The 27,816-nt window shown below is 41.3% G+C and overlaps 1 protein-coding gene across 1 annotated transcript; it reads left to right on the top strand.

The window, feature by feature from the left end:
- Positions 1–15,034: 15,034 nt before the first annotated feature.
- On the top strand, positions 15,035–27,598 carry xgb (x globin; the record flags this gene model as incomplete). The annotated part of the gene is made up of 5 exons (XM_084043903.1): positions 15,035–15,219; positions 20,531–20,638; positions 22,903–23,023; positions 24,391–24,471; positions 27,482–27,598. The coding sequence occupies 5 exons, from the start codon at positions 15,035–15,037 to the stop codon at positions 27,596–27,598; spliced, it is 612 nt and encodes a 203-aa protein (XP_083900029.1).
- Between the last annotated feature and the right edge of the window lie 218 nt (positions 27,599–27,816).

The raw sequence follows: 27,816 nt of genomic DNA, 5'->3' as shown, positions 1-27,816 counted from the left end.
TTAGGTGGCTGTCCCGCTTCTGTTCTGTCAAAAATAATTCAAAGCTGGCTTGATCTGCTGTTTGTTTGAATACTTAATTAGTCAGATAGGTAAACGTCATGAGGTACGTTAAGGCTAAAAGGATAACACAAGTCCTGGGGACTTGTTTCCATTGTGGTCCTATGATTCCGTTTCAGGGGGTCTAGTTCCAGTCCATAAATATTCCACAATCATATGGAATATTTGTGGAATACTGTAATTGTGGAACATTTGTTTGCGCAGCTGTGTATTCACAAGAAGAATAAAGAGATAAGGAAATAAGTGTGTATTGAATTGTGATTTGTTTGTAAACCTCTGTGTACTGTATTCCGAGTTTTCAGAAGGTGGCATAACCATTTGATCTTGTTCATTTTCCTGTAGCTTTGTTTGATTAGCTTAGCAGCATGTTAACTACTAACTATGTTAAAGCTACAGGAAAATGAACAGGAAATGGGGATTACAGTTATGCACCGAGCCTAGAAGAAGTGGATTGTTTGATTAGTTTATTGAATATTAAAATTCAAAAGGATAAAAAACACAAGAAAGCCCGTAGGCTTGTTTCAATTGTGGTCCTTTGGGAAAGGGGACATGGGGAGCTACAATACAATACAATATAATAACATAAAAAACATAAAACAAGGCCAAATAAAACTTACAAATTCAAAAAGGACAAACAGAAGACTAAACATCAACTAAACAAAAACTAAGTTTGGGGTAAAGATGTCTATAATTAGTCTAAATTTGACGTAGAAAAGATGACCACATTTGGACTAGAATAAGCCCTTATGTAGAGGTTTGGACGTTCAGAAGACATCCGACAAAGACGCAATTAAAACTTTCATTCTGCACCCTTCAGGGACTAAAATGGGACGTTCAAAAATGACCTCATTGCACATTGGGAATAAAATAATATACTGTATATGTGTTGTTCCCTGAAGATGAAATGGTCGAGCTCGTTTGCCTGACCCCCAATTGTTATAATTGATCGTTCCTTGAGAGGCATACCGGACCGAGGTGGAAGGGCAACACTGCCCTCTAGTGGATCCAGTTTGTACATGCACATGTTAACCCAGAGTACAGAAGTGCTGACGTCACTCGTCCATCCCCTGGGTTGTAAAGTCATTTCCCTATGGAGAATAACATTGGGTCATCATAGAATCGTCTCATAAGAATTGTGGTCCAAAAATAAACAAACTGCCTCGGCGATATTGTCAGGGAGGAGCCTCGGCATTGTTTATGATAGTCAGTCACTCATATTTGAAAAAGTCAGTTTCTGGCAAATTTAACTAATTCGGCAGAAGTAACATTAGCGTTTTCTCACCGTCAGTTGATGCTTCATATCCATAAGAGTAAAACCGCCGGGGTCATTTGTTTATGTTTGGAACACAGTTCTTATTTGACGCGATATTAAAGACGTCTATGGGAATTCAGAACAGGGGGGAAAAGGTTTTAAAGGTTTACGGTTCTAGAGGTTTTACATCTTCTAAAGCTCTAAGGTATTCTCTAAAATTCAAATGGTAGCCGATATGTCCTAAGTAGGCCGAACGTTGTAGAGTTGGAACGGAGTTTGTAGCTAAAAGTATGAAGGACTAGTTAGGGGTCAAAAAACAGGCCGAATACGTAGTGACAATAACGTCAGTGTGCTCGCTAAGTATATACTGTTAGGCACATACGTGAAATGTGTCCTCTGCACTTTAACAACCAACAGCCTCAAATCACTGTAAGATTGCTACATTGTTGACCTGACCTGGAATTGTACCCAGGACATCCAGGACCTCTGGTTCACCAGGCAGGCCCACTAACCACTCAGCTATGGCACTCTGATTAATATCATGTCAGAAAATGAATGGAAACAAAAGTCTGACTATACTGAGTCAGAGTCAAGCTTTACAAAATGTAAGTTGTGTAAAAAAAAAAGTCTGACTATACTAAGTTGTTATTTGTTTGTTTAAGTCAGGCTATACTCTACTCAGAGTCATAAGTTTACAAAATGTACTAAAGTACAGTGAACGTCTGTGCGGTTTGTCTTCATCACTGAAAATAACGTACATGTAAACAGATATAAAACTGCTGTCATGTGCAGTTGGGGTGAAGAAACACAACCATTTCACTCCTAGTAGTACCTATTTGATTTGACATCCTGACTTGCTGCTGTGGCTGAGGCTTGAACCTGTTACCTGCGGCTCACTAGTCAGTGACTCTATCCATTCACCTACAGCTGTTTCCTTGTAATCTGTGGTTCTAAAACGTTTTGTTGTCAACCCCCCAAATTGACATGTATTTGGGCAGTGGACCCCAATGTGAAAAGATGTAGTGTCAGGGCCCCCCATGAAAAAGATTTATATTTATGCTGTAACACATTTTAAAGTTATTTGTCTTGTTTGTTGTTCAAGTCAAAGCACCAGGAAGGCTGTACTTGAGAGCCATCTGTTAGCTCAATGGGTTGAGACACAGTATTCATGATCCAGAGGCCATGAGTTCAAATCCCATTGATGTCTTTCCTATGAGTCTTTCCTTTGCAGACTGGCTTACAGAAGATCAAGTGAAAACCACCAGGAAGGCTGTATTTGTCATCCAACTGTTAGCTCAATGGGTTGAGACGCAGTATACATGATCCAGAGGCCATGAGTTCAAATCCCACTGGTGTCTTTACTGTGATGCTTTCCTTTGCAGACTAACTTCTAGAAAAACAAGTTAAAAGCACCAGGAGACCTGTAACTCTCAGCCAACAGCATAGCTCAACTGGTAGAGCGTCTGTCCAACAACATGACTTGACTTCACTTGAGTGGGTTCGATTCCCACTCGAGTGAAGTTTCCCCGGTATCTTGGGGCAACGGATACATTGACTGATATCCTTAGTGATGCTTCCCTTTGCAGACTAACTTCCAGAAAACAAGTTAAAAGCACCAGGAGACCTGTAACTCTCAGCCGACAGCATAGCTCAACTGGTAGAGCGTCTGTCCAATAACATGACTTGACTTCACTTGAGTGGGTTCGATTCCCACTCGAGTGAAGTTTCCCCGGTATCTTGGGACAACGGATAAATTGACTGATATCCTTAGTGATGCTTCCCTTTGCAGACTAACTTCCAGAAAACAAGTTAAAAGCACCAAGAGACCTGTAACTCTCAGTCGACAGCATAGCTCAACTGGTAGAGCGTCTGTCCAATAACATGACTTGACTTCACTTGAGTGGGTTCGATTCCCATTCGAGTCAAGTGTCCCCGGTAACTTGGGGCAACGGATAAATTGACTGATATCCGTAGAATAACTTGTAGGAGTGTGCTGGTTCAAATCCAGTTCAACCCAGGACCGAGCGGTCCTGGGTTCGATTCCCACTAACGTAACCCTGGTAAATTGGGGCAGCGGATAAATTGACTGATATCCGTAGAATAACTTGTAGGAGTGTCCTGGTTCAAATCCAGTCACCACCTTAGTAACTGAGACCGAATCTGGCCAATTCGGTCTCAGTTACTGAGATAGATAGAGGGTGTGTAGAGTGGGCGGAGTAGAGTAGGGGTAGAGTAAAGAGGGAATGTAGTGGGAGGAGTAGGACTAGGGGGAGGATTAGGACTAGGGGGAGGAGTAGAACTAGGGGGAGGAGTAGGACTAGGAGTAGAACTAGAGTAGGGGGCCAGAGTAGGAGAAGGGGTAGGGCCCAGAGTAGGGGGAGGAGTAGGGCCCAGAGTAGGGGGAGGAGTAAGGCCAGAGTAGGAGAAGGGGGAGGGCCCAGAATAGGGGGAGGAGTAGGGCCAGAGTAGGAGAAGGGGGAGGAGTAGGGGGAGGGCCCAGAATAGGGGGAGGAGTAAGGCCAGAGTAGGAGAAGGGGGAGGGCCCAGAATAGGGGGAGGAGTAAGGCCAGAGTAGGAGAAGGGGGAGGGCCCAGAATAGGGGGAGGAGTAGGGCCCAGAATAGGGGTCGGGGGAGGAGTAGGGGGAGGGCCCAGAATAGGGGGAGGAGTTGGGGGAGGGCTCAGAATAGGGGGAGGAGTAGGGCCCATAGTAGGGGGAGGAGTAGGCCAGAGTAGGAGGAGTAGGTGGGAGGGGACCCAGGAGAGGTTTCTGTATGGAGGTGACATTTTATTAGAGATTTGCAATATCGCGTGTGTGGAGATTTGCAATAAGAGGACAACTAGAGGGAAATAGGAATGTTGGCCTTAACTACCTTCCCTCCACCACCTACATACAGAAACCAAAACCATGGCCCTCTACTCTCCCCCCCCTACACTCCTCCGGCCTCTCCCCCTACTCCGGCCCCTATTCCTACTCCTCCCCCTATTCTGGGCCCTCCCCCTACTCCTCCCCCTACTCTGGCCCTACTCCTCCCCCTATTCTGGGCCCTCTCCCTTCTCCTACTCTGGCCCTACTCCTCCCCCTATTCTGGGCCCTCCCCCTTCTCCTAATCTAGCCCTACTCCTCCCCCTATTCTGGGCCCTCCCCCTTCTCCTAATCTAGCCCTACTCCTCCCCCTATTCTGGGCCCTCCCCCTACTCCTCCCCCTTCTCCTACTCTGGCCCTACTCCTCCCCCTATTCTGGGCCCTCCCCCTTCTCCTACTCTGGGCCCTACTCCTCCCCCTACTCTGGGCCCTACCCATTCTCCTACTCTGGCCCTACTCCTCCCCCTACTCTGGCCCCCTACTCTAGTTCTACTCCTAGTCCTACTCCTCCCCCTAGTTCTACTCCTAATCCTCCCCCTAGTCCTACTCCTCCCACTACATTCCCTCTTTACTCTACCCCTACTCTACTCCGCCCACTCTACACACCCTCTATCTATCTCAGTAACTGAGACCGAATTGGCCAGATTCGGTCTCAGTTACTAAGGTGGTGACTGGATTTGAACCAGGACACTCCTACAAGTTATTCTACGGATATCAGTCAATTTATCCGCTGCCCCAATTTACCAGGGTTACGTTAGTGGGAATCGAACCCAGGACCGCTTGGTCCTGGGTTGAACTGGATTTGAACCAGCACACTCCTACAAGTTATTCTACGGATATCAGTCAATTTATCCGTTGCCCCAAGTTACCGGGGACACTTGACTCGAATGGGAATCGAACCCACTCAAGTGAAGTCAAGTCATGTTATTGGACAGACGCTCTACCAGTTGAGCTATGCTGTCGACTGAGAGTTACAGGTCTCTTGGTGCTTTTAACTTGTTTTCTGGAAGTTAGTCTGCAAAGGGAAGCATCACTAAGGATATCAGTCAATTTATCCGTTGCCCCAAGATACCGGGGAAACTTCACTCGAGTGGGAATCGAACCCACTCAAGTGAAGTCAAGTCATTGGACAGACGCTCTACCAGTTGAGCTATGCTGTCGGCTGAGAGTTACAGGTCTCCTGGTGCTTTTAACTTGTTTTCTGGAAGTTAGTCTGCAAAGGGAAGCATCACTAAGGATATCAGTCAATTTATCCGTTGCCCCAAGATACCGGGGAAACTTCACTCGAGTGGGAATCGAACCCACTCAAGTGAAGTCAAGTCATGTTATTGGACAGACGCTCTACCAGTTGAGCTATGCTGTCGGCTGAGAGTTACAGGTCTCCTGGTGCTTTTAACTTGTTTTCTGGAAGTTAGTCTGCAAAGGGAAGCATCACTAAGGATATCAGTCAATGTATCCGTTGCCCCAAGATACCGGGGAAACTTCACTCGAGTGGGAATCGAACCCACTCAAGTGAAGTCAAGTCATGTTGTTGGACAGACGCTCTACCAGTTGAGCTATGCTGTTGGCTGAGAGTTACAGGTCTCCTGGTGCTTTTAACTTGTTTTTCTAGAAGTTAGTCTGCAAAGGAAAGCATCACAGTAAAGACACCAGTGGGATTTGAACTCATGGCCTCTGGATCATGTATACTGCGTCTCAACCCATTGAGCTAACAGTTGGATGACAAATACAGCCTTCCTGGTGGTTTTCACTTGATCTTCTGTAAGCCAGTCTGCAAAGGAAAGACTCATAGGAAAGACATCAATGGGATTTGAACTCATGGCCTCTGGATCATGAATACTGTGTCTCAACCCATTGAGCTAACAGATGGCTCTCAAGTACAGCCTTCCTGGTGCTTTGACTTGAACAACAAACAAGACAAATAACTTTAAAATGTGTTACAGCATAAATATAAATCTTTTTCATGGGGGGCCCTGACACTACATCTTTTCACATTGGGGTCCACTGCCCAAATACATGTCAATTTGGGGGGTTGACAACAAAACGTTTTAGAACCACAGATTACAAGGAAACAGCTGTAGGTGAATGGATAGAGTCACTGACTAGTGAGCCGCAGGTAACAGGTTCAAGCCTCAGCCACAGCAGCAAGTCAGGATGTCAAATCAAATAGGTACTACTAGGAGTGAAATGGTTGTGTTTCTTCACCCCAACTGCACATGACAGCAGTTTTATATCTGTTTACATGTACGTTATTTTCAGTGATGAAGACAAACCGCACAGACGTTCACTGTACTTTAGTACATTTTGTAAACTTATGACTCTGAGTAGAGTATAGCCTGACTTAAACAAACAAATAACAACTTAGTATAGTCAGACTTTCTTTTACACAACTTACATTTTGTAAAGCTTGACTCTGACTCAGTATAGTCAGACTTTTATTTCCTTTCATTTTCTGACATGATGTTAATCAGAGTGCCATAGCTGAGTGGTTAGTGGGCCTGCCTGGTGAACCAGAGGTCCTGGATGTCCTGGGTACGATTCCAGGTCAGGTCAACAATGCGGCAATCTTAGAGTGATTTGAGGCTGTTGGTTGTTAAAGTGCAGAGGACACATTTCACGTATGTGCCTAACAGTATATACTTAGCGAGCACACTGACGTTATTGTCACTACGTATTCGGCTGTTTTTTTTACCCCTAACTAGTCCTTCATACTTTTAGCTACAAACTCCGTTCCAACTCTACAACGTTCGGCCTACTTAGGACATATCGGCTACCATTTGAATTTTAGAGAATATCTTAGTGATTTTTTCGGATTTAACTTTCGTTTCGGTAGTGACACAAAAACGTTTCGGTAGTGACACAATGGTGAACAAAAAAATGACTCCACTACAAAGTTTTGGGGGGACGATTTTGGCCTCTAAACTTAGTGATTTTTTCGGATTTAACGTTCGTTTCGGTAGTGACACAAAAACGTTTCGGTAGTGACACAATGGTGAAAAAAAATTACTCCACAACAAAGTACTACCAATCAACTCTAAATTGCCTGAAACGTACTCCTAACAGGTTTTTGGGGGGACGATTTTGGCCTCCACACTTAGTGATTTTTTCGAATTTAACTTTCGTTTCTGTAGTGACACAAAAACGTTTCGGTAGTGACACAATGGTGAAAAAAAAAATGACTCCACTACAAAGTACTACCAATCAACTCTAAATTGCCTGAACGTACTACTAACAGGTTTTTGGGGGGACGATTTTGGCCTCCACACTTAGTGATTTTTTCGGATTTAACTTTCGTTTCGGTAGTGACACAAAAACGTTTCGGTAGTGACACAATGGTGAACAAAAAAATGACTCCACTACAAAGTTTTGGGGGGACGATTTTGGCCTCTAAACTTAGTGATTTTTTCGGATTTAAAGTTTGTTTCGGTAGTGACACAAAAACGTTTCGGTAGTGACACAATGGTGAAAAAAAATTACTCCACAACAAAACAAAGTACTACCAATCAACTCTAAATTGCCTGAACGTACTCCTAACAGGTTTTTGGGGGGACGATTTTGGCCTCCACACTTAGTGATTTTTTCGGATTTAACTTTCGTTTCGGTAGTGACACAAAAACGTTTCGGTAGTGACACAATGGTGAACAAAAAAATGACTCCACTACAAAGTTTTGGGGGGACGATTTTGGCCTCTAAACTTAGTGATTTTTTCGGATTTAACGTTCGTTTCGGTAGTGACACAAAAACGTTTCGGTAGTGACACAATGGTGAAAAAAAATTACTCCACAACAAAGTACTACCAATCAACTCTAAATTGCCTGAAACGTACTCCTAACAGGTTTTTGGGGGGACGATTTTGGCCTCCACACTTAGTGATTTTTTCGAATTTAACTTTCGTCTCGGTAGTGACACAAAAACGTTTCGGTAGTGACACAATGGTGAAAAAAAAAATTACTCCACTACAAAGTACTACCAATCAACTCTAAATTGCCTGAACGTATTCCTAACAGGTTTTTGGGGGGACGATTTTGGCCTCCACACTTAGTGATTTTTTCGGATTTAACTTTCGTTTCGGTAGTGACACAAAAACGTTTCGGTAGTGACACAATGGTGAACAAAAAAATGACTCCACTACAAAGTTTTGGGGGGACGATTTTGGCCTCTAAACTTAGTGATTTTTTCAGATTTAACGTTCGTTTCGGTAGTGACACAAAAACGTTTCGGTAGTGACACAATGGTGAACAAAAAAATGACTCCACTACAAAGTTTTGGGGGGACGATTTTGGCCTCTAAACTTAGTGATTTTTTCGGATTTAAAGTTCGTTTCGGTAGTGACACAAAAACGTTTCGGTAGTGACACAATGGTGAAAAAAAATTACTCCACAACAAAGTACTACCAATCAACTCTAAATTGCCTGAACGTACTCCTAACAGGTTTTTGGGGGGACGATTTTGGCCTCCACACTTAGTGATTTTTTCGGATTTAACTTTCGTCTCGGTAGTGACACAAAAACGTTTCGGTAGTGACACAATGGTGAAAAAAAAAATGACTCCACTACAAAGTTTTGGGGGGACGATTTTGGCCTCTAAACTTAGTGATTTTTTCGGATTTAACGTTCGTTTCGGTAGTGACACAAAAACGTTTCGGTAGTGACACAATGGTGAAAAAAAATTACTCCACAACAAAGTACTACCAATCAACTCTAAATTGCCAGAAACGTACTCCTAACAGGTTTTTGGGGGGACGATTTTGGCCTCCACACTTAGTGATTTTTTCGGATTTAACTTTCGTTTCGGTAGTGACACAAAAACGTTTCGGTAGTGACACAATGGTGAAAAAGAATTACTCCACAACAAAGTACTACCAATCAACTCTAAATTGCCAGAAACGTACTCCTAACAGGTTTTTGGGGGGACGATTTTGGCCTCCACACTTCGTGATTTTTTCGAATTTAACTTTCGTTTCTGTAGTGACACAAAAACGTTTCGGTAGTGACACAATGGTGAAAAAAAAATGACTCCACTACAAAGTACTACCAATCAACTCTAAATTGCCTGAACGTACTCCTAACAGGTTTTTGGGGGGACGATTTTGGCCTCCACACTTAGTGATTTTTTCGAATTTAACTTTCGTTTCGGTAGTGACACAAAAACGTTTCGGTAGTGACACAATGGTGAAAAAAAAATGACTCCACTACAAAGTTTTGGGGGGACGATTTTGGCCTCTAAACTTAGTGATTTTTTCGGATTTAACGTTCGTAGACAATGAGCATGAGCTGTCACTTACACACTGTAATAAAAGTTCTCCTTGACTGGGCGTACCTCTGTGCTGGAGTCTGACGACAGGGGAACAGGTTCTCTCCTGAGACAAATGAGCTGCGATGGAGAGATGAGTGAACGACATGGTTGGAAGGAGTCTCCGATTTACTAAAGCAGTTAAACAGTTAAGCAGTTGGGTAAAATTACAAAAGTATTGGTATCAAAATATACTTAAAGTGCAAAAGTACTCATTATGCAGAATGTCCCATTTCACAAGTTTCAAATCTATACAATGTATACAAAATCTTTTGAAAATAGCAGATCTACAAGCTTACAATGCGTTGCATCGCGACGCATTGTAAGCTTGTAGATCGGCTATTTTCAAATGGCCGAATTGTATATAGGGCTGAAGGGTAATGTATGTTTTGTAATAATAATCCAAATCTACAAAGTAACTATAACTAAAGTTTTCAAATAATTGTAGTGAAGTAAAAAGTACAATATTTGCCTCTGAGATGTAGTGGAGTAGAAGTAAAAGTACTTACAATTGGTAACACTCCAGTAAAGTAATAATACCTCAAAATGGTACTTAAGTACAGTACTTGGGTAAATGTACTTAGTTACTTTACACCACTGCTAATTAGATGAATATAGTGAAACAACTCATTACACAATGATACTATTCTTACAGGGTGTGTGACTCACCATGAGAGCCAGACTCCACAGCAGTGGCGAGGAGCTCCAGGCTTACGGGATGCAGCACGTGCTTGAACACAGAGGAAGAAAATATATTGTACAGATCCATTTCTACAAGCAGTTGGACATTGGTTGTGAACATGTCACCACCTTCTCAGCAGTGCCCTACATCGTGGCTCACCTAAATGTTTGACCCTGGTGGTACTTATGAAACTGGATGTTTGAAAATAGCAGATCTACAAGCTCACAACGCGTCGCATTTGAGCTTGCAGATCGGCTATTTTCAAATAGCCGAGATATAAAATAGGGCTAAAGTGGTTAATGTAGGTTTTATAATGTAATAATCATTTCTGTGAAGTAACTAGAAACTAAAGCTGTCAAATAATTGTAGTGGAGTAAAAGTATAATATTTGCCTCTGAGATGTAGTGGAGTAGAAGTAAAAGTATTGAAAATGGGCCAGGAAGTAAAATATCCTCAAAAGTGTACTTAAGTACAGTACTTGAGTAAATGTACTTGTTACTTTCCACCACTGGATGCAAGCCTTCACCTCCTCACTCAAACTTTCAGCTATCTTCACCTTAGACACCTGGGATGATGCTTGGACGGCAGCGACCTTCAGAGCTTCAGCCCACCAACGGAATTTGGTTACACAAAAATGTACATATGATTAAGATTATATACATGCTCTAATTTAGCATGCATCTAATAATACCTCTAATATAGGGATTTTGATGATCCCAAGAAAAAAAAAGTGGTCCAAAGTATGTTTTTTTCAACGTTTTATTACCCCTATGAGACCTGAGGGATGGCTGGCTGGAACGCCGGCGAGACTGTCTTTCGGAGACTGTGGAACGCTCAAATTTAGACGTAGCCCAAAGATAGAGATACCATTTGATTCTAGACAACCTCAGGTTTCCAATGGGACCAACCTTGCTACCTTGTCGGGAAGGGGGTTACATACCTAATGATTCAAAGTTAAGACAACATTTTGGCGAGGGAAAAACGTCCATCACCATTTTCCAAATGGTCCCTTGAGCTGTCACCTCAATATATGTGACAAGCCTCCCCTGTACAGACATGCCAACTTTATGCCAATCTCATGCAGTTTTGGGCAAGAACCATGCAGTGTTTTGCATGCAGTAAAAAATTATGACATTTCCGCCCTATTATAAAAAAAACAAATTACATATTTACATATAAAATGTTGTCTTAACTTTGAATCATTAGGTATTTAGCCCCCTTCCCGACAAGGTAGCATGACAAGATTGGTCCCATTGGCCATTGGTTGTCTAGAATCAAATGGTATCTCTATCTTAGGCCTACGTCTAAATTTGAGCGTTCCACAGTCTCCGAAAGACAGTCTCGCCGGCGTTCCAGCCAGCCATCCCTCAGGTCTCATAGGCGTAATAAAACATTGAAAAAAACACACTTTGGACCACTTTTTTTTCTTGGGATCATCAAAATCCCTATATTAGAGGTCCTATGGATGCCATAAGTCTATAAATGTCCAATGTCATTACAGTTCTCAGACTCAGATAGCATCCATACTCACTCAGAAACCTGTTGAAATGCCTCACACACTCTCTTCTCCTCCAGTCTAGTGTGTTAGTTAACCTTGTAGTAGTCAAACTTTCAGCGCTATATCTTCACCTTAGACGCCTGGGATGATGCTTGGACGTCAGCGACCTTCAGAGCTTCAGCCCACCAACTGAATTTGGTTACAAAAAAATGAATATATGATAATATATTATAGATAGATATAAGATTATATGCATGCTCTCATTTAGCATGCATCTAATAATGTTATTATTTTGAAATCTACATTGTAGACTGTTTTATTGCTTTAGTTCTGTTTAATTAGGTTTTAGGTGCATTTGGGTTATTTTAAGTGACACTATAGACTAGAGTGGTTATCTTTGTTTATTATATACATTTTATTTATTTATTTAGTTCCATGCGTTTGTAATGTTTATCTGTTTTACACTTGAGGACCACTTTGGAAATATAGTAAGTGTGTTAAGGGCTATCCTCAGGATTGTCTGTTTGAAACTGAATCCTAATAAAATCAATCAATTCTGCAGAAAGACCCAGTTAGCTTATTGTATAGCTGTACAGTATTGTGAGCATGGAACTAAATGGTCTCATACAGCTATATATGCAGTAAAGTGGTCTCCTTTTTACAATAGGAGACCCAAAAAAATGTGGGGACCCCCGTGGGGGTCCCGACCCACAGGTTGAGAACCACTGTGTTATCATCACAGACAGTCTGTGTGCAGGAGAACCCAGTGCCCCACCCGTCTGTCTGTGTGCACCTAGATCCTGACAAGTCCTGAGCACCTCTACTGTAACAGCTTTGGTAGCAGGGCCTTGAAGCACACTATCCAAAACACCACAACACTACTAAACACCCTGTCCTTCAACTATAAATGTCCATGTCATTACAGTTCTCAGACTCAGATAGCATCCATACTCACTCAGAAACCTGTTGAAATGCCTAACTGTAGCGATTTTATTTCTCTAGGTCATTCAAAGTCTGGCCAGATGATGTGGATGAGAGAAGTTCATAGGAAAATACCAGGTGATGTCTCAGTTGTAGCAGCAAAGAAGAGGAGCGATCGATCGGGAACACATTAAGTCTCAAACAAGTGTCCAAGGTTAACATGTTCTAATTTATTGAAAGACAGACAGTCATATATATACATACAAGTTCAATGTGGAACATCCCATTTGAGGCGGTCTCAAATGGACGGTTTAAACTGATTACAATCAAGGAAGACTCTCTATATGTGTATTGTGATCTGGGGTGCAAAAGTTCATGGTGGTAGCAGGATGTGCCGTGGTCATCTTCTTCTTGCACAAGCGCTAAAGCCTCAAGTGCGTTGCAGGGTGCAAAATGGCCTCCCCGTTGATTTTGCTGGAAGATGAACATCTGGTCCTTGTAGATAACCGTGTTCTTCTGCAAATATTTCAATGTTTCTACACAAATTGCTCAACACTAATTGATTAGACTAAGATAAGAGAGGACGCGAACTTTCTGAAGTTCCCTAAACTCAAAGGACACGAACTTGGTGAAGTTCCCTAAATTTAGTACACTACTATGCTTACAATAAGAAAAGGTGCATGAATTTTCAGAGACATGTCAAAGGTTGACTAAGGTCACACGCATAGGTGTGTTATTCACACCCATTGTATAATATTCACTACACTAACACACTCTCTTCTCCTCCAGGCTAGTGTAGTTAGTTAGTTAACCTTGTAGTATTAATGTCAGCTGGTGGTGGTACAAATACTGAGTGAAAACCCAACTGAAAACACACTAACCTTGTTTTAACAGGGTCACACGCTGATATATTCTCACCCTGGAATTTACCAGAATATTGAACTTATAAAAAACACTTAAACATCACTGTTTTGACCTGTTTCTCTCACTCTCACAGACTGTCCCTCTTCCTCCTTTTTTAGTCCCACCCCCTCTCAGAACCTTGATTATAGTTGATTGACACCTGGCTCCCCAATGACATTGTATCCATGAGCTTGGTAGCCTATAAGTATAAGATGTATAACAAACCCCTCAGTGGGCCTTGACTTATAGACAACTGGTTAGTGCTGCTGCCAGTGACATGAAATCAAATCAAAACAAATCAAACGTTATTTGTATAGCACATTTACATCGTCCAAAGTCGAACCAAAGTGCTTCACATAGCACAATAACATAGGCTGGCATTGTTTCAATATATAAAAGAGCAAAATGTAAAATACAATAAGCAGTAGCCTACATGGGATCATAGGCTACAAGGGTGGACTTACATTAAATTGAATTAAAAGCAATAGAGTAGAAATTAGTCTTTAATAGGGATTTGAAAGTCGTCAGAGACCGAGCAGAGCGAACATGGAAAGGCAGGGCGTTCCAGAGGTTGGGACCGGCCACGGCAAACGCACGATCTCCTCTGGTCCTGAAATGTGTGTCGGGCACAATCAGGAGAGATTGATTGGCCGATCTCAGGGCTCTTGTTGGGACATGTGGGTCGATCAATTCAGCTAAATATAGAGGGGACAGGTCATTTTGGGCTTTAAAAACAAACACTAAAATCTTAAAATCAATTCTAAAGCGGACAGGTTGCCAGTGGAGGGAGGCGAGGACTGGGGGACATGAAAGACCTGGGTTCAATTCCCTGTGTGCATGCTTGTCTTTTTTTAATGCTAGTTTAAGAGTTTAAACACCTCTCTTACTTAAATGAAAACTACATTTGAAATATTAAGTTAAGTTTATAATTTTTTCTCCTTCTTACAAAAGGTGGACTTGGACCAATTACCCTCTCCCAGTCTCAGTTATTTATCAGTTCTGTATCTTAACCACTGTGGTTCATACTGAATCAATGCTCTTGCATGCTCTTTAGTGAAAGATTAGAGATAAACTTGGGGGGGAAATCATCCTTGGTTTTGAACCAAGAACCTTCTATTTACACAGCAATGATTTATCTCCTTCACCACATAAGAAGGATATGTTCCTATACCATCAACTTATCCTGGAACTGTGCAGTGAATACAATTCATAGGCAAATCCAAAAACGTAAAAAACTATTTGCAATATTATTTTGCAAAAATAAAACCTCATCTTCAGGATTTATCAATGAGCTGTACAGAATTCATCTGGAACAGCTGAATAAAATTAGTTGATTTTTGCCATGACTGCTCAGCCCCGCCTCCTGTACCACAGGTTACTGGTCAGATCAACGCGCTGTCTGCGCGCCACAGCTGCCTGGAAACGACCTGATGCGCCGCACCAGAGGAGCCACATTATCCACACAGCTGAACCCAGATGCCAGGAACACCAGGATCTCTATCTGACACAAACGGTTCATTCGGCTTTGCTATAAACCTGTCGCTGAGAGAGGATCCTGCAGAAAATGGGCTGCGCAATATCGGGTCTGGTCAAACCAGGTGGTGTAGCGCGGAACACGGAGGATGCTGAGGCTGCTGCTGCTGCTTCTGCCTCCGCACATCTCAGCGAGGACCAGATCCACATGATCAAAGAGTCATGGAAAGTTATTCAGGACGACATCGCCAAAGTTGGAATTATCATGTTCGTCAGGTGAGATTAAATAAGACAGAAAAGAAAAGTAAAAAAACGTTTCAGTATCTGAGAAAGTATCCGCTTTCAGGTAAAACAGCATTAAGCTCATATAATTAATGTGATTAACCATGTTCGAGGCGGCAATAGCTAGCTTACATGTTATAGTTTGTAGATCAAACTAAATGATCAGCTAGAGAATAGATTAAATAGCCCACACTTTAGTATTTCTGCATTGCGTTTATCTTGAAGATGTAATAACTAAAACGTCCCATTCATTCAGCTGTGTGTTAATCATACTAATAGTGACCTGCTGTACCACTTCCAGCCCTAAAGCATAGATATAGGTTCCTCTTAAGGTTAAGGGTAGAAGAGTCTTGGTTCAGTTGGTTCAATGTGATTGTGACAACATACTGTAGAAGCAATGAACTGCATATTCCTTAAAGGAATACTTAAAACTGAATTTACATCACACTATTCTAATCAGTAGTTTTGCACAGATACTGTAGCTCAATAGCCTGTCTATAAACAAAGATAACTGTCACCTTGATCTGGAAAATCAGAGCATCATGATATGAACATATGATGTAGCCTAAATCCGTTGATGTTTTGGAGTTGGTCCATTCACACTGAATTAGAGACTGACTTTGTGGGATCATAGATTACTTGCATTCTCATGGGTTCTGTCATATCCCAGTAAAACCATCATGGGGTCTGTCACGATTGTCCATTACCATTATTAATTAATATGGAGCAGCTCCAAGATTTATGTCCATTTCTAAATTACATCATCACTACAGTCGTCACTCTGCTCTTTAGCTCCAGGACAGACGTATCCAAACCTAAAAATGATAAGTGACCTGTCCTGTATACGTTGCATACAAAAGAACATATATTAATTATATTTTAAGGTGGATTTTCCCTTTCAACCACCAGTCCACAGTCCTCTGTCTCCTTATCCACTGTTTTTTCAAGGGATCTCTCTCCATTTCTCTCCCCCCCTCTCTCTCTGTCTCACAGTCTCTGTCTCTGTATCTCTCTCGTACATCACTGTACATCACATGATCTTAACAATATCTTAACAATATTACATAATACACACCTTAAGGTCTCATTCAGCACGGAGAACAATGAAGAGTAAACACATATTATCAATGACGTTGATTGAAATGTCTTCCAGCCTGCGCCTGGAAATATAGGAAATACTAAGAATTATGTGGTGCTGCTGCTGCTGTGGTGTTTGTTGTTAATGAGGACAGACAGATGTTATGCTGCTGCTGGTGGATCCAGGAGAGAGTGACTCCCAGGCACACAGCGGACAGCTCAGAAGCCGTTCGGGGGCCCATGTCCCTGGGGGTTAATCCGAGACAGTTAAGGAGATTGACCTTAACATGTTAGCCCCAGAACCACAGGGGCCTCCTGTGGACACAGGCCACCCCAGGGCCCCCAGGCCAGGCACGTGCACACAGAGGAGCCAACCAGTTCCTGGGCACCTGCCTGTCATAGGAGAAAGTGCCCTTTTTATGCCTACATAATTTATTTCAGTTCTTTCTTTCTTGCTGCACGGAACCACAGTTTCTCTCTGCACTGCTCTCATTCAATACAAAAGCTAGATTATATGTTGTTTTATTGCCACGTTTTCCCCTCCTGATATATCTGCCCAGCATATCTATCTATATCTATCACATCACACCTAAAAGTGTGAACTTGCTATAGGTTCTGTTGGGCCTTTTAACCGGTTAATAAAGTCTATTTATCATTACCATATTTAACTATAACTTTTATACAGTCTTTTTTGACTGTGTCTACATTGTTTAGCTTCTCTGTTTTTATATATTTGTTATATATGTTTTTCTTTATCTTTATATAAATGTTTTTATACATTAAGATTAGCCAATTATGTTTTACCTCCCTTTTCTGCCAATTTAAGTTACCGGTATACCAATATACCCTCCCCCACACATTTCTGTGATGCCACTGTTATAGGGCCTAATCTGGCTCACCTGCCAGTGTAGCACATAGTAGCTTGCATACAGCAAGCATTCTGGAATGTTAATGCTGGTAGAGGAAATCATTTGGACGAATTCTCTTCCATGCTGTACCTACCATGGTCATTTCATGGCTGCCATCTGAGAAGAGACAATTAATGGCTCCAATCAAAATGGCACTTTCACTAATTATGCGTGTATGTTGTATGTGTATTTTACGCATGCTTGCATATGTGCCTTTGGTTTGCAAGAGGGACATACACAATGACAAGTGGCATTGTCTCTTTGTGTTATTTGTGTGTGTTTACGCTGTGTTGTGTATGTGTTTACGTTGGGTGTGCGGACTTAGAAGACAAGAGCCATTTCGATTTACGAAGAATTCAGAAAGCAAATTTCACATCAAATTAATTCCAAGAGGAATTCTGTAATGACTTTTCAACAAACAAGCTCCATCCATCCAAAAACCCACTAACACTTAAACTCTAGAGAGTTGTAATGAAACTGGAAGGTTCCTGGTTTGAACCCCAGCTTCTCTTGGATTTGTGTTGAAGTGTCCGACTCCTTGAGCAAGACACTGAACCCATAACTGCTCCGGTGAGCAGGTTGTTGTTGGTTGCCTCCACTTGGTGTGTGAATGTATTGTAATGCAAATTGTGAAGCATTTTGCATAAAGGTACTATATATTGTTGATGATGGGTTACTGATAACCAGCCATCTACCTCAAACCACAAGGTTCCCATTTCAGTAACAATGTGTTCTGTTGACAATGTCATCTCTTCTTGTTTCCCTCCAGCACATGTTGTTTAGTAAAAACAGAATCACCATCAACCTTTTTATCTCAGCTTGAGTACAACACAACTTAAAGAGTAAATGCTATATATGTTTACAATGACAGCATAACTAATGACAAACACCTCTATTGGAGGAGGTGGCTCTTTCATTACTGAATAACAGTTACTTTTTCCATAACTATTTCAATATGAAAACATCCTATCAACCAATACTCTTAGTTGATTTGATGCTCTGCAAAGTGTTGAGCATTTGTTCTTTACAAGACAGATTTCTCAAAGAAAAGAAGTTTAAAACACCTGACAACCTGATTGAAGTAGTTAAGTACAATACTTCATCAAACATCTACTTCATAGGAGAAAGAACCACACAATCGAGTTGTATTTTGAAGATGTATTGGACGAAACAACGAAACCGAAACGAATGAAGTGTGAGACTTAATTGCTGAGGTCTTCGATTGCCATCCACATTGTGGGGGATCTACGTAGGGAGTCAGTCGTAGCTCCTGGGCAAGATGTATTAGGCTTTTGGTTTTCAGGCAGAGGCTCTGAGCAACTCTGCTACACTTGCTGATTTTAGAATAGACAAAAAAAAAAGTACACACTCAATTATGGTAATGAGAATAATTGTAATGCGTTACTTTCCGCCCGGGGTTAACTCTGTAGTTACACGGCTGATTGGAGTTAAAGAGGAGGGCTCCTGTGTCTGGGACAGGAGAAATTATTAAACCTCAGTGGAAATGGGAGTATGGGTTGCATGGAGAAGGCTCCCTGACTGTGTCCTGATGCTGATTGCAGCTGGTGGTATAAAACAGTGGGGAGGGCAGTAATGAGGAACAGAAGCAGAATTTGATGGAGACGGCATGTGTCGTAAAAGGGCACAATCAGATCTCTATTCAAAGCATTAGCAGTGGGGAGGATGTCTTCTGGATGAGATGCGAACAGCTAATCATCATGTCGACACGTGTGCTCATGTGTGTAACTCTTCCGTTATGAAATCAAATTAAAATGATCATACCCGTGTCAATACATTGCCGTTGTCACAGCTTTGACAAAGTTGTACGTTAACATAGACATTCTTCCCGTTAAGGGCTGTATTTTTAGATAGCACCTTTGTTTATACTTTGTCCAAAGTTATTAAAATGCTAGGAGAAAAAAAAGTTGTTGAAAAGCTAAACGCAGGTGGAGAAAGGCAAATCTCTGTGTTCATTATGATGACATCAGACATCTATAATGAAAGACTTCACATTTATAATTTGAAACTGAGAAATGGAAGACGGTCCTTCTTCTCTTACATCATTGCCAAAAACAATAATGACGTGGCTTGTTTGCTACGGTCGACAGGCTAACAGACCCTCCTGTTGTCAGCAGCCTCTGAACTTTTATCCACTTGAGCCTGCAATGAATTTGCCTTCCTCTTCATTGACAAAAATGTAGAAAATGACAAGCAGTCAGGATATGTGTCCACTTAAAACTAATTCAAGTACCATGACACAATTGTATTCGATCAACCATGAAAGCTCAGAGGACATTATACATCTGAAATCCTAATTCCTGCTGCTGCCATAATATTCTGCCAACTGTTTTCAGCTGGACTCCCATTATAAAAATTAAACTTCAATATTTAAAAAAGTATAAAACATTATGTGAACACAACGTTGTGGAGCTACTTCTGTGGCCTACGGGTAGCGTGCATGCAAGATTTGGCACTGATGATGATCAGTCAAGCTGTTTAGGAGATTAGCTCCGGATACAGACAGACAGACAGACAGACAGACAGACAGACAGACAGACAGACAGACAGACAGACAGACAGACAGACAGACAGACAGACAGACAGACAGACAGACAGACAGACAGACAGACAGACAGACAGACAGACAGACAGACAGACAGACAGACAGACAGACAGACAGACAGACAGACAGACAGACAGACAGACACACACACACACACACACACACACACACACACACACACACACACACACACACACACACACACACACACACACACACACACACACACACACACACACACACACACACACACACACACACACACACACACAGACCCTCTCATAGATGGCTTGTAGAGCCACAGCTTATAAAGAACTGGACAATTATTAGCGTAATAAATGACATCTCATACCATACTGAAATTAATTGGATCCTGTGGTTTCCTCAAAGGTCAAACTAACCACATTATCCTTTGGAAAGTAATGTCAAGTATACTGTGAGACATAGTCAGTGGACCTAAACATGTCAGACCACTGGTACAGACCTTTAAAGCAGTGGTTCTCAAAGTGGGGTCCAGGGACCCTCAGGGTTCCTTGAGGGGGTTCCAAATGGACCCTTACAGGTATGTCACTCTGAGAGTTACATTTGTACACTCTCAGAGTACAGGGGTCCTTGAAATTAAAAGGTTTGAGAACCAACCACTGCTTTATAAAGGTTGCCAGAGAATGTGTGTGTGGTTGGTGTCAGTTTGGTTAGGCTACTGTTAATGACCAGTGAGTGACTCACAGATGTCTGCTTACTGTTGTCTTGGTAACAGGTTGTTTGAGACCCATCCTGAGTGCAAAGACGTGTTCTTCCTGTTCCGAGACGTGGAGGACCTGGAGCGCTTGAGGACCAGCCGAGAGCTGAGGGCACACGGCCTGCGGTCAGTCTCCCCCCGCCCACTACAGCTCATACACATCTCAGCACAGTCCTGCAGAACACAGCACAGACAGCACAGACTACAGACTACAGACAGAGAGAGAGAGAGAGAGAGAGAAAGAGGGGGAGAGAGAGGACACAATGGCACAGCTTAACAAAGCAGAGCCAATGAGGAGCCTAAGCTAAATTTCAGATATTGTTTGTGTTTCTGTACTTCTCGAGCAGAATTGCCTGTGAGACTCTCAGCCAATCGTCATTGTCAGATTTATTTAGTGTAGGTAGGCTATAGCATAATGTTGTATTTAAATATATGTATAATCCTTTTGTTAATATAACTCTTTCTAAATATCAGCTGCCATTTTAGTCATGATAACACAGACATAAAATTAACTCACAAACATACAGTATGATGCATTGTACATATCATTTAATAAGAGGTGAGCTTGCAGCAGAGAGGGACAAATGAATCAAATACTGCAAACAAAAATCCTGCACACTGTCAAACATGCAATGATATATTTATTTGGTTTCTGTGGTGGACCTTCAGTTTGCCTGATGAAGGTCTAGCACAGAAAAACATCGCTATAAATATATAGCTTTTTCTTTTTTTTTAACCACATGAACCCTAGCGTCCTAGAGGGCGAAAATAGGCAAACGTTTGCCGAACATAGCCGATCTACAAGCTCACAATGTGAGCTGGCTATTTTCGGTGTAGAGGTAACATTTTTTAACTAAATTAAAAATCACGTTACAGAATCATAATTCAACATGGTTTGAGAAAAGTACCATACAGTAACATACAATTGTCATTAGAGTTAATATTACTGCATCCCTATCCGTCCGAGCTTGTAGATCGGCTATTTTTGGCAAAGAGTTATAGGTGTATAGGGAAAAAAGAGCAGCAAAAGTTTCTCTGAAACACAATTTTATACAATATATGTAGAGGGGGTCCCTGCTTCATTTCTCTCTCAGCTAGGGGGTCCTTGGCCTGAAAAGGTTGAAGACCCCTGCAATAGATCATTGCAAGTGTGACAGAGTGCAGGATTTATTGTTTGCCAATTTGGCGTGGATGCAGCATTACAACAAGCAAGCACCCCGTGTCACTTCATGCACATGCAGACGGCCTTTGTGTTCCACTCAACACAAGGCCAACGGTGCAAATGATGCTTGAGAACATAAAGGTATGTTAGGCTGCCATCATCCAGCCTACAGCTGCCCTCCAATGTACTGATAAGGTCAAGCTGCCATTCAAATACTCTCAGGGACAAAGTAAAAGGTTTGCTGTGTCATTACTCAGGCAGACACACACACACACACACACACACACACACACACACACACACACACACACACACACACACACACACACACACACACACACACACACACACACACACACACACACACACACACACACACACACACACATACATACGTCTCTCTCTATAGCAGGGGTCTTCAACGTTTTCAGGCCAGGGACCCCCTAGCTGAGAGAGAGATGAAGCAGGGACCCCCTACTCTATATTGTATACCATTGTGTTGGGTTTCAGATTAAAGTTTTTTTTTTTTAGTCTGCTCTTTTTCCCCTCTACACCTATAGCCTCTTTGCCAAAAATAGCCGATCTAGTGAGAGCTTGTAGATCTGCTATTTTCGGGTAATGTTCCCCTCAGAAAAGGAATTCTAGGGTTCAAGTGGTTTATGTAAAAAAACGAAATCCTATCACACAAAGATTTGGCGGACCCCCTATAGTAGCTCTGAGGACCCCCTAGGGGTCCCGGACCCCCTGTTGAAGACCCCTGCTCTATTGAGAGAGAGAGAGAAAGAAAGAGTGAAAGGGTGAGTTTGAAAGAGAAAGAGTGTGCAAGAGTCCAAGGCAGCTCTAACCTTTTGTTCGTTATTATCGTCATTATAATAAAATAAATTGATACAGAATCAAATGTTTTATGGTCATGATTCACCAGGAGTCGTGATGGCTTGGTTCCATGCTTAAAATAAATTATATAAATATTTTCGGAAATCTCTATGGGATTTCTTTTTTTTGTGGCACCACAAAATGGCCTTGGTGCTTGGTGCCACTGTTAGCAGAACATATCCTTTATCACTGTGTGTGAAGACATAGTTCATTATAGTTCATTATAGTTATCATGCTTATTGGTCACTTCCAAAATAGCCGATCTACAAGCTTGTTGCGAGCTTGACTCTGTCATACGACAGAGTATATACATTAATCATAGTTCAGTTCAGTTCATATAGTTAATTAATTTCAGGGTGATGTCCTTCATTGAGAAGAGTGTTGCCAGACTGGACCAGCTGGAGCGACTGGAGGTTCTGGCAGTGGACCTGGGGAGGAGCCATTATAAATACAACGCCCCACCCAAATACTACAGTGTAAGACCACCGCTCATCTATACACTGATTAGCATTGGTGCAAAGAAACTAATTGCAAACACCCTCTTTACTGTAATTGAGTAACTTTGTCATGTCATTTTCAAGTACTTTCTAAACTTCACAAACTTTTACTTTCACTTACAGTAAGTTGATGTTTCAATCCAATCTAATCCACTTTATTCATAGAGCATTTAAAACAATTGTTGAACCAAAGTGCTGTACCCTTTGTAAACAAATATAAAATACTAAGTGTAAAACAATAAAGATGTTTGGCCCAATCAGGAGATTCCAATTCCACTGAAATTATTTTGAACCTCTTTTCTTTGAGAAATCTTTCTTATAAAGAACAGATTCTCATATTCCCATAATAATCATTGCTGTGGGGTGTTTGTTCAGTAACAGGGGTCTTGCCATCTCTCAAGCTCTTTTAGTGGACAGAAAATACATTTTCAGGTTGGGTTCCCAATTTCCTCCAATTAGGAGAGAGAATTCATACAGGATACAGGATAAACAAGTGAAATTGAAAGTGATGAAACAAACAAATTTGGAACTGGAACACTATAAAATGTAAGCAGATAAATGGGGTCTCTCTCTCTCCTTATTGGATGAAATTCCACAAGTATTTGAAACTTGTGGTAGGCTACAGTAGAGCACACATACTGCTCTGAACGGATCAGACACTTTTCATCTCACCAAGTTCCGTAGCACTCTAGATTAGAAAACAAACTGAATGAATTGGAGTGCTGTCCTGCTACCTGTAAAAGATTAAACATATTAACCCTTTTAGACCTGGAAAGCCTATATGTTGGCTATATGTACCTTTCAATCCGGGAAAGCATCTGTGTAATTTTAGAAATCATTTCCATATTCTACGTTTTTGTGTTTTTTCGTAAATTAATGCCCTACTTGATCACATTACAGCGTCACACAAAAACATCAAAAGTAGCAGATCTACAAGCTTGAAATGTGGCGCAAAGCGACAAGTTTTGAGCTTGTGGATCTGCTGCTTTTGCTATTTTTGAATTTGAATCCTAAAAAGTCAAAGTTTTGGACATAATAAAGAGACGATATATAGCAAGCAACACAACAACAGTTTTTCAGAAAACTAAGACCTGAGGTTCCGACTCTACAAATGTCTTCTAAATCCTAACAGTTCCCTGAAAGATTTGAGTTACAAATGCTGTTTAAAAAAATATATGTATTCAAAGATTTGCACAAATGTTGATATTTTTGAAAAGCTAAAGTATAAAATATGGATAAAGTGGTTACACCGATGCATTCCCGGTTTGAATGGGTTAATGGGTTAATTCGGGACATATTTTCTAAAATAACTATATTCCTCATATAGTACATCGATTATTTTTCAGTACGTTGGTGCAGAATTCATCTGTGCCGTCCAGCCTATCCTGAAAGACAGATGGACCCCAGAGCTGGAGGAGGCCTGGAAGGTAAGAGGGCATCTTTCAATCTCCCTTAGTATCTCACAGCTTTTCAAACTGGATGCCACCAAGGGGCGCCAGTGGGGCCATTTGGAATGGAGAGGGATATGATAACTAAATGACTAAATAAATAATAATAAGTTAAAAATGTTTTAAAAAATCTTCAAAAATATAAAAAATAGCCAATATACTGTACACTGGGGAAAGTCTGGTGACGCAAGGTTAAATGTACATGCTCACAACGCAATGCAAAATAAAATACATTTAAAAAAAGGTGGAGAAAAAAAGCCATTTTGCATCAGGCTATGGCTTTTTGGGGGTCCTTGGCATGTAAACTTCTGGAACCCCTGCTCTAGCTGACATCTGGGGCCCCATGTGTAGCTGTTTGTCATCATGAGACATTCCTTCCGGGAATCCACTCTGCCTTGCGAAATAGGCTCCATGAGTGTAATCCTCATGTCAGTAGTAATCAACAGCCAGTGATTGTTTGTGCCAGAGTTCTGTTGAGTCACCGTGAGACATGTCAAGATGCAACCCAGTGCAACATGGCCTTGATTGATGTGAGAATTTACATGTCATTGAAGCAGAAATGTCACATCCTGGCATGTCACAGCCCAGGATCCCTGAAATGTTATTTATGCAGCAGTGCTTGAAAATAAAGCTGTTTCTCTTAAGAGTCTGAATAGACCTTTTTGACATCAAAAAGTTGTGCAATGTTACTTCCTTAACAGGTGGTGTTACCAATGATACTAAGGCTCTGTTTAATTTAATGTAGCATTGTCTTTCCAGTGAACTAACATGCACAATAGCAGCACCCTGACATTTGACCCGAACTTAATTATTATCTTTGGTAACACCTGTGTGTACCCTACAATTTCATGCTAATATGGCTGTGGGAAAAGAAGCTTTTGGTTAGTGCAACGGTTCACAAAGTCAGTGATTTGGTTCTACAAATTCTCTGGTCTCTAGTTTAAAGGCAGTAAACTGGCACATAGCTGGGATGAAATTAAGCTACCCATTGCGGTGTTTTCCAGTGTTCCAGGTAGTTGCTAAATATTCAGTCAGTGTTGAGATTTAAAAGTATTATGAGCTGGCATTCCTGACGTTACTGTCAGCAATATTCTACCGACAATGTGCAAGTTTGACTAATATTCTCGACCATTACAACCATATCTAACAGGCAAACAAAATCATGTCCCACTTTCCCTCAGAGCCGGCGCCCCGGGCAGAATAACCAGAAAGCGATTGTAGATCATGTATCTATTTACGCTATTCGTATATAGGCCGTAAGTGCATAATGTGGAGAACCACCTAGATTGGATAGGGTACACACACAGACATAGTTAACTAAATAAAATGCAATAAAAGCTGCAGTGTTCTTGTGGTCGGTTGACCCTGTACCAATCAAAGTAGGAATCTAATATGTGAATGAAAAGCCAAATTCAATCTCAGAGATCTTATGGTGGTGCCAAACAGGTGATTGTAATCAAATAGGAGGTGATTAAAATTAACCACTTAAAGTCCAGCTGCAGTGGCTTTTTTGCGACCTTTGTTTTGAAGTTTGCTGGTGAGTTTTGGCTGGTTGTCTCTCAGCCAATCACAGTGTCAGCCGACTGTCCCGTCCCGTCCGCTCGGACTATGGGATCGATTGGCTCTAGCTCGAGGCAGAGAGAGAGTGAGTCAGTGCTGAAGCACGTTTATTATTATAATTTCTTATTATTTCTCATCTCAAATGTTTTCAGATGCATATTTTAGTGTACTTAAGTAACTGTACGTTTAAAATGAGAATCTTTGTAATACACCATCCCGCTGTCATCTTGAATTAGATTCAGAATAGAGTAGCAGCCCTGTAGTGGCAATAACCAATATAATAATGTAGAATTATTATTGTTTGGATACCGGTAATTGTTTATTTCTTATGTCAAAATTATCAAAAAATAGCAGATTTACAAGCTCACATTGCGTTGTGAGGTTGTAGGTCTGCTATTTTCAGTATCGGTTTAAAATCATTATAATATATATCGGTGTGTGTGTGTATATATTTATATATAAAAATCTGTAATAGATATTAATTCGAAATATCTGCCTTGGAACAGGCCTCTGACAGTAATACATGCCTTCTAAAATCCATTTGTTGCTTTTGAGGTTGGAGAGCAGGAGGTTCTATAAAAAACACTTATAAACTGATTTCTCTGGGTTAACTTAGTAGACATGCTACTTACAACCCAGGTAATATGAAAGGATGAGAAAATTGAAAAGGACCGATGTTGGCCGGGGAACCTTCTGACTGCTTCCAGCTTATCTTGTCCACTCGCCATGTATGCCTGTTTCATATCAGTGTTGCTAAAACCAGCATCATCAGGTAATCAAGTAATTTGGTCAGTTGAGTGGACAGCTATTGTCCAGGGAGATTGACCCACATGGGGACAGGGGTTGGTCTTCTCTACTTCTCTTTACCTTTCAGATGATTCTCGACTTTATAAGGTTATTATAGTTTCAATGTCTTTGTATTTTTGTTTGTTTTAAATTTCAGTTTAGTACATTTTTAAAGTTGGTTTGCTAGTTTAGTTTAGTATATACGTTTTAGTTTAGTTTCTTATTGTATTGTAATATGGGGTATTTGTTTGGGGGATACCGCCTCCCCCATGACAGCCGGGGCGCCTGATGGAGGGGAAAGGAACTGGTTGGAATAACGTGTTCCTTCCACGCGCTACGCCCTACCGGGGAAACTCCCTCCTGTCAGGTGATAAGAAAGTGAGAAAGTTTGATCCTGTGGTAGAGTATGACCACTGCTGGTTGACCTGAGCAAGCTAGCTCTGTGGTAAAACTTTCATCATGGAAGTTGAGTGCAGCTCTAAGTGATTAAAAATGTCATACCCAGCCAATATACTAGGCTTAGTATGTTGACTAAAACTAAGACATTTGTGTTTTTTTTGTTTAACTAAACTTTTTCCTCTCCCTAGTTTTCACTATACTGTTGTATTTTGACCCACTTGTCTGTATTTTTTTCCTGGTCCAGGCTCTGTTCCTGTATGTGACCAGCCACATGAAGCAAGGATACCAGGAGGAGGAGAGGAACCGTCACACCACAGCCTCGCTTCACAAGAGACCAGACAAGAAGAACACTGCCCTTTGAGACCCCTGGAAAAGCGTTGCTCGCCAAAAATAAAGTTATTTGGCGAGAGACGAACAACCTAGTCCAAATTAGGCTTTACAGCACCAGACTTTTTACAAGCAAGCATAGTACGGACATGTGGCACATGCTGCTTAGTTGTTTATACAGTATATATTAGGAAAATCTTCAGCGTTCATGTAACTATTACTTTACACTGAGGTTTTTGCTGTGGTGTATTT

Source organism: Gymnoscopelus microlampas, assembly GCF_963454915.1.
Source record: "Gymnoscopelus microlampas genome assembly, chromosome: 20".
Taxonomy (NCBI): Eukaryota; Metazoa; Chordata; class Actinopteri; order Myctophiformes; family Myctophidae; genus Gymnoscopelus; species Gymnoscopelus microlampas.
Note: the sequence above shows the minus strand (reverse complement) of the source record. Positions and strands in the feature narration are given on the sequence as shown.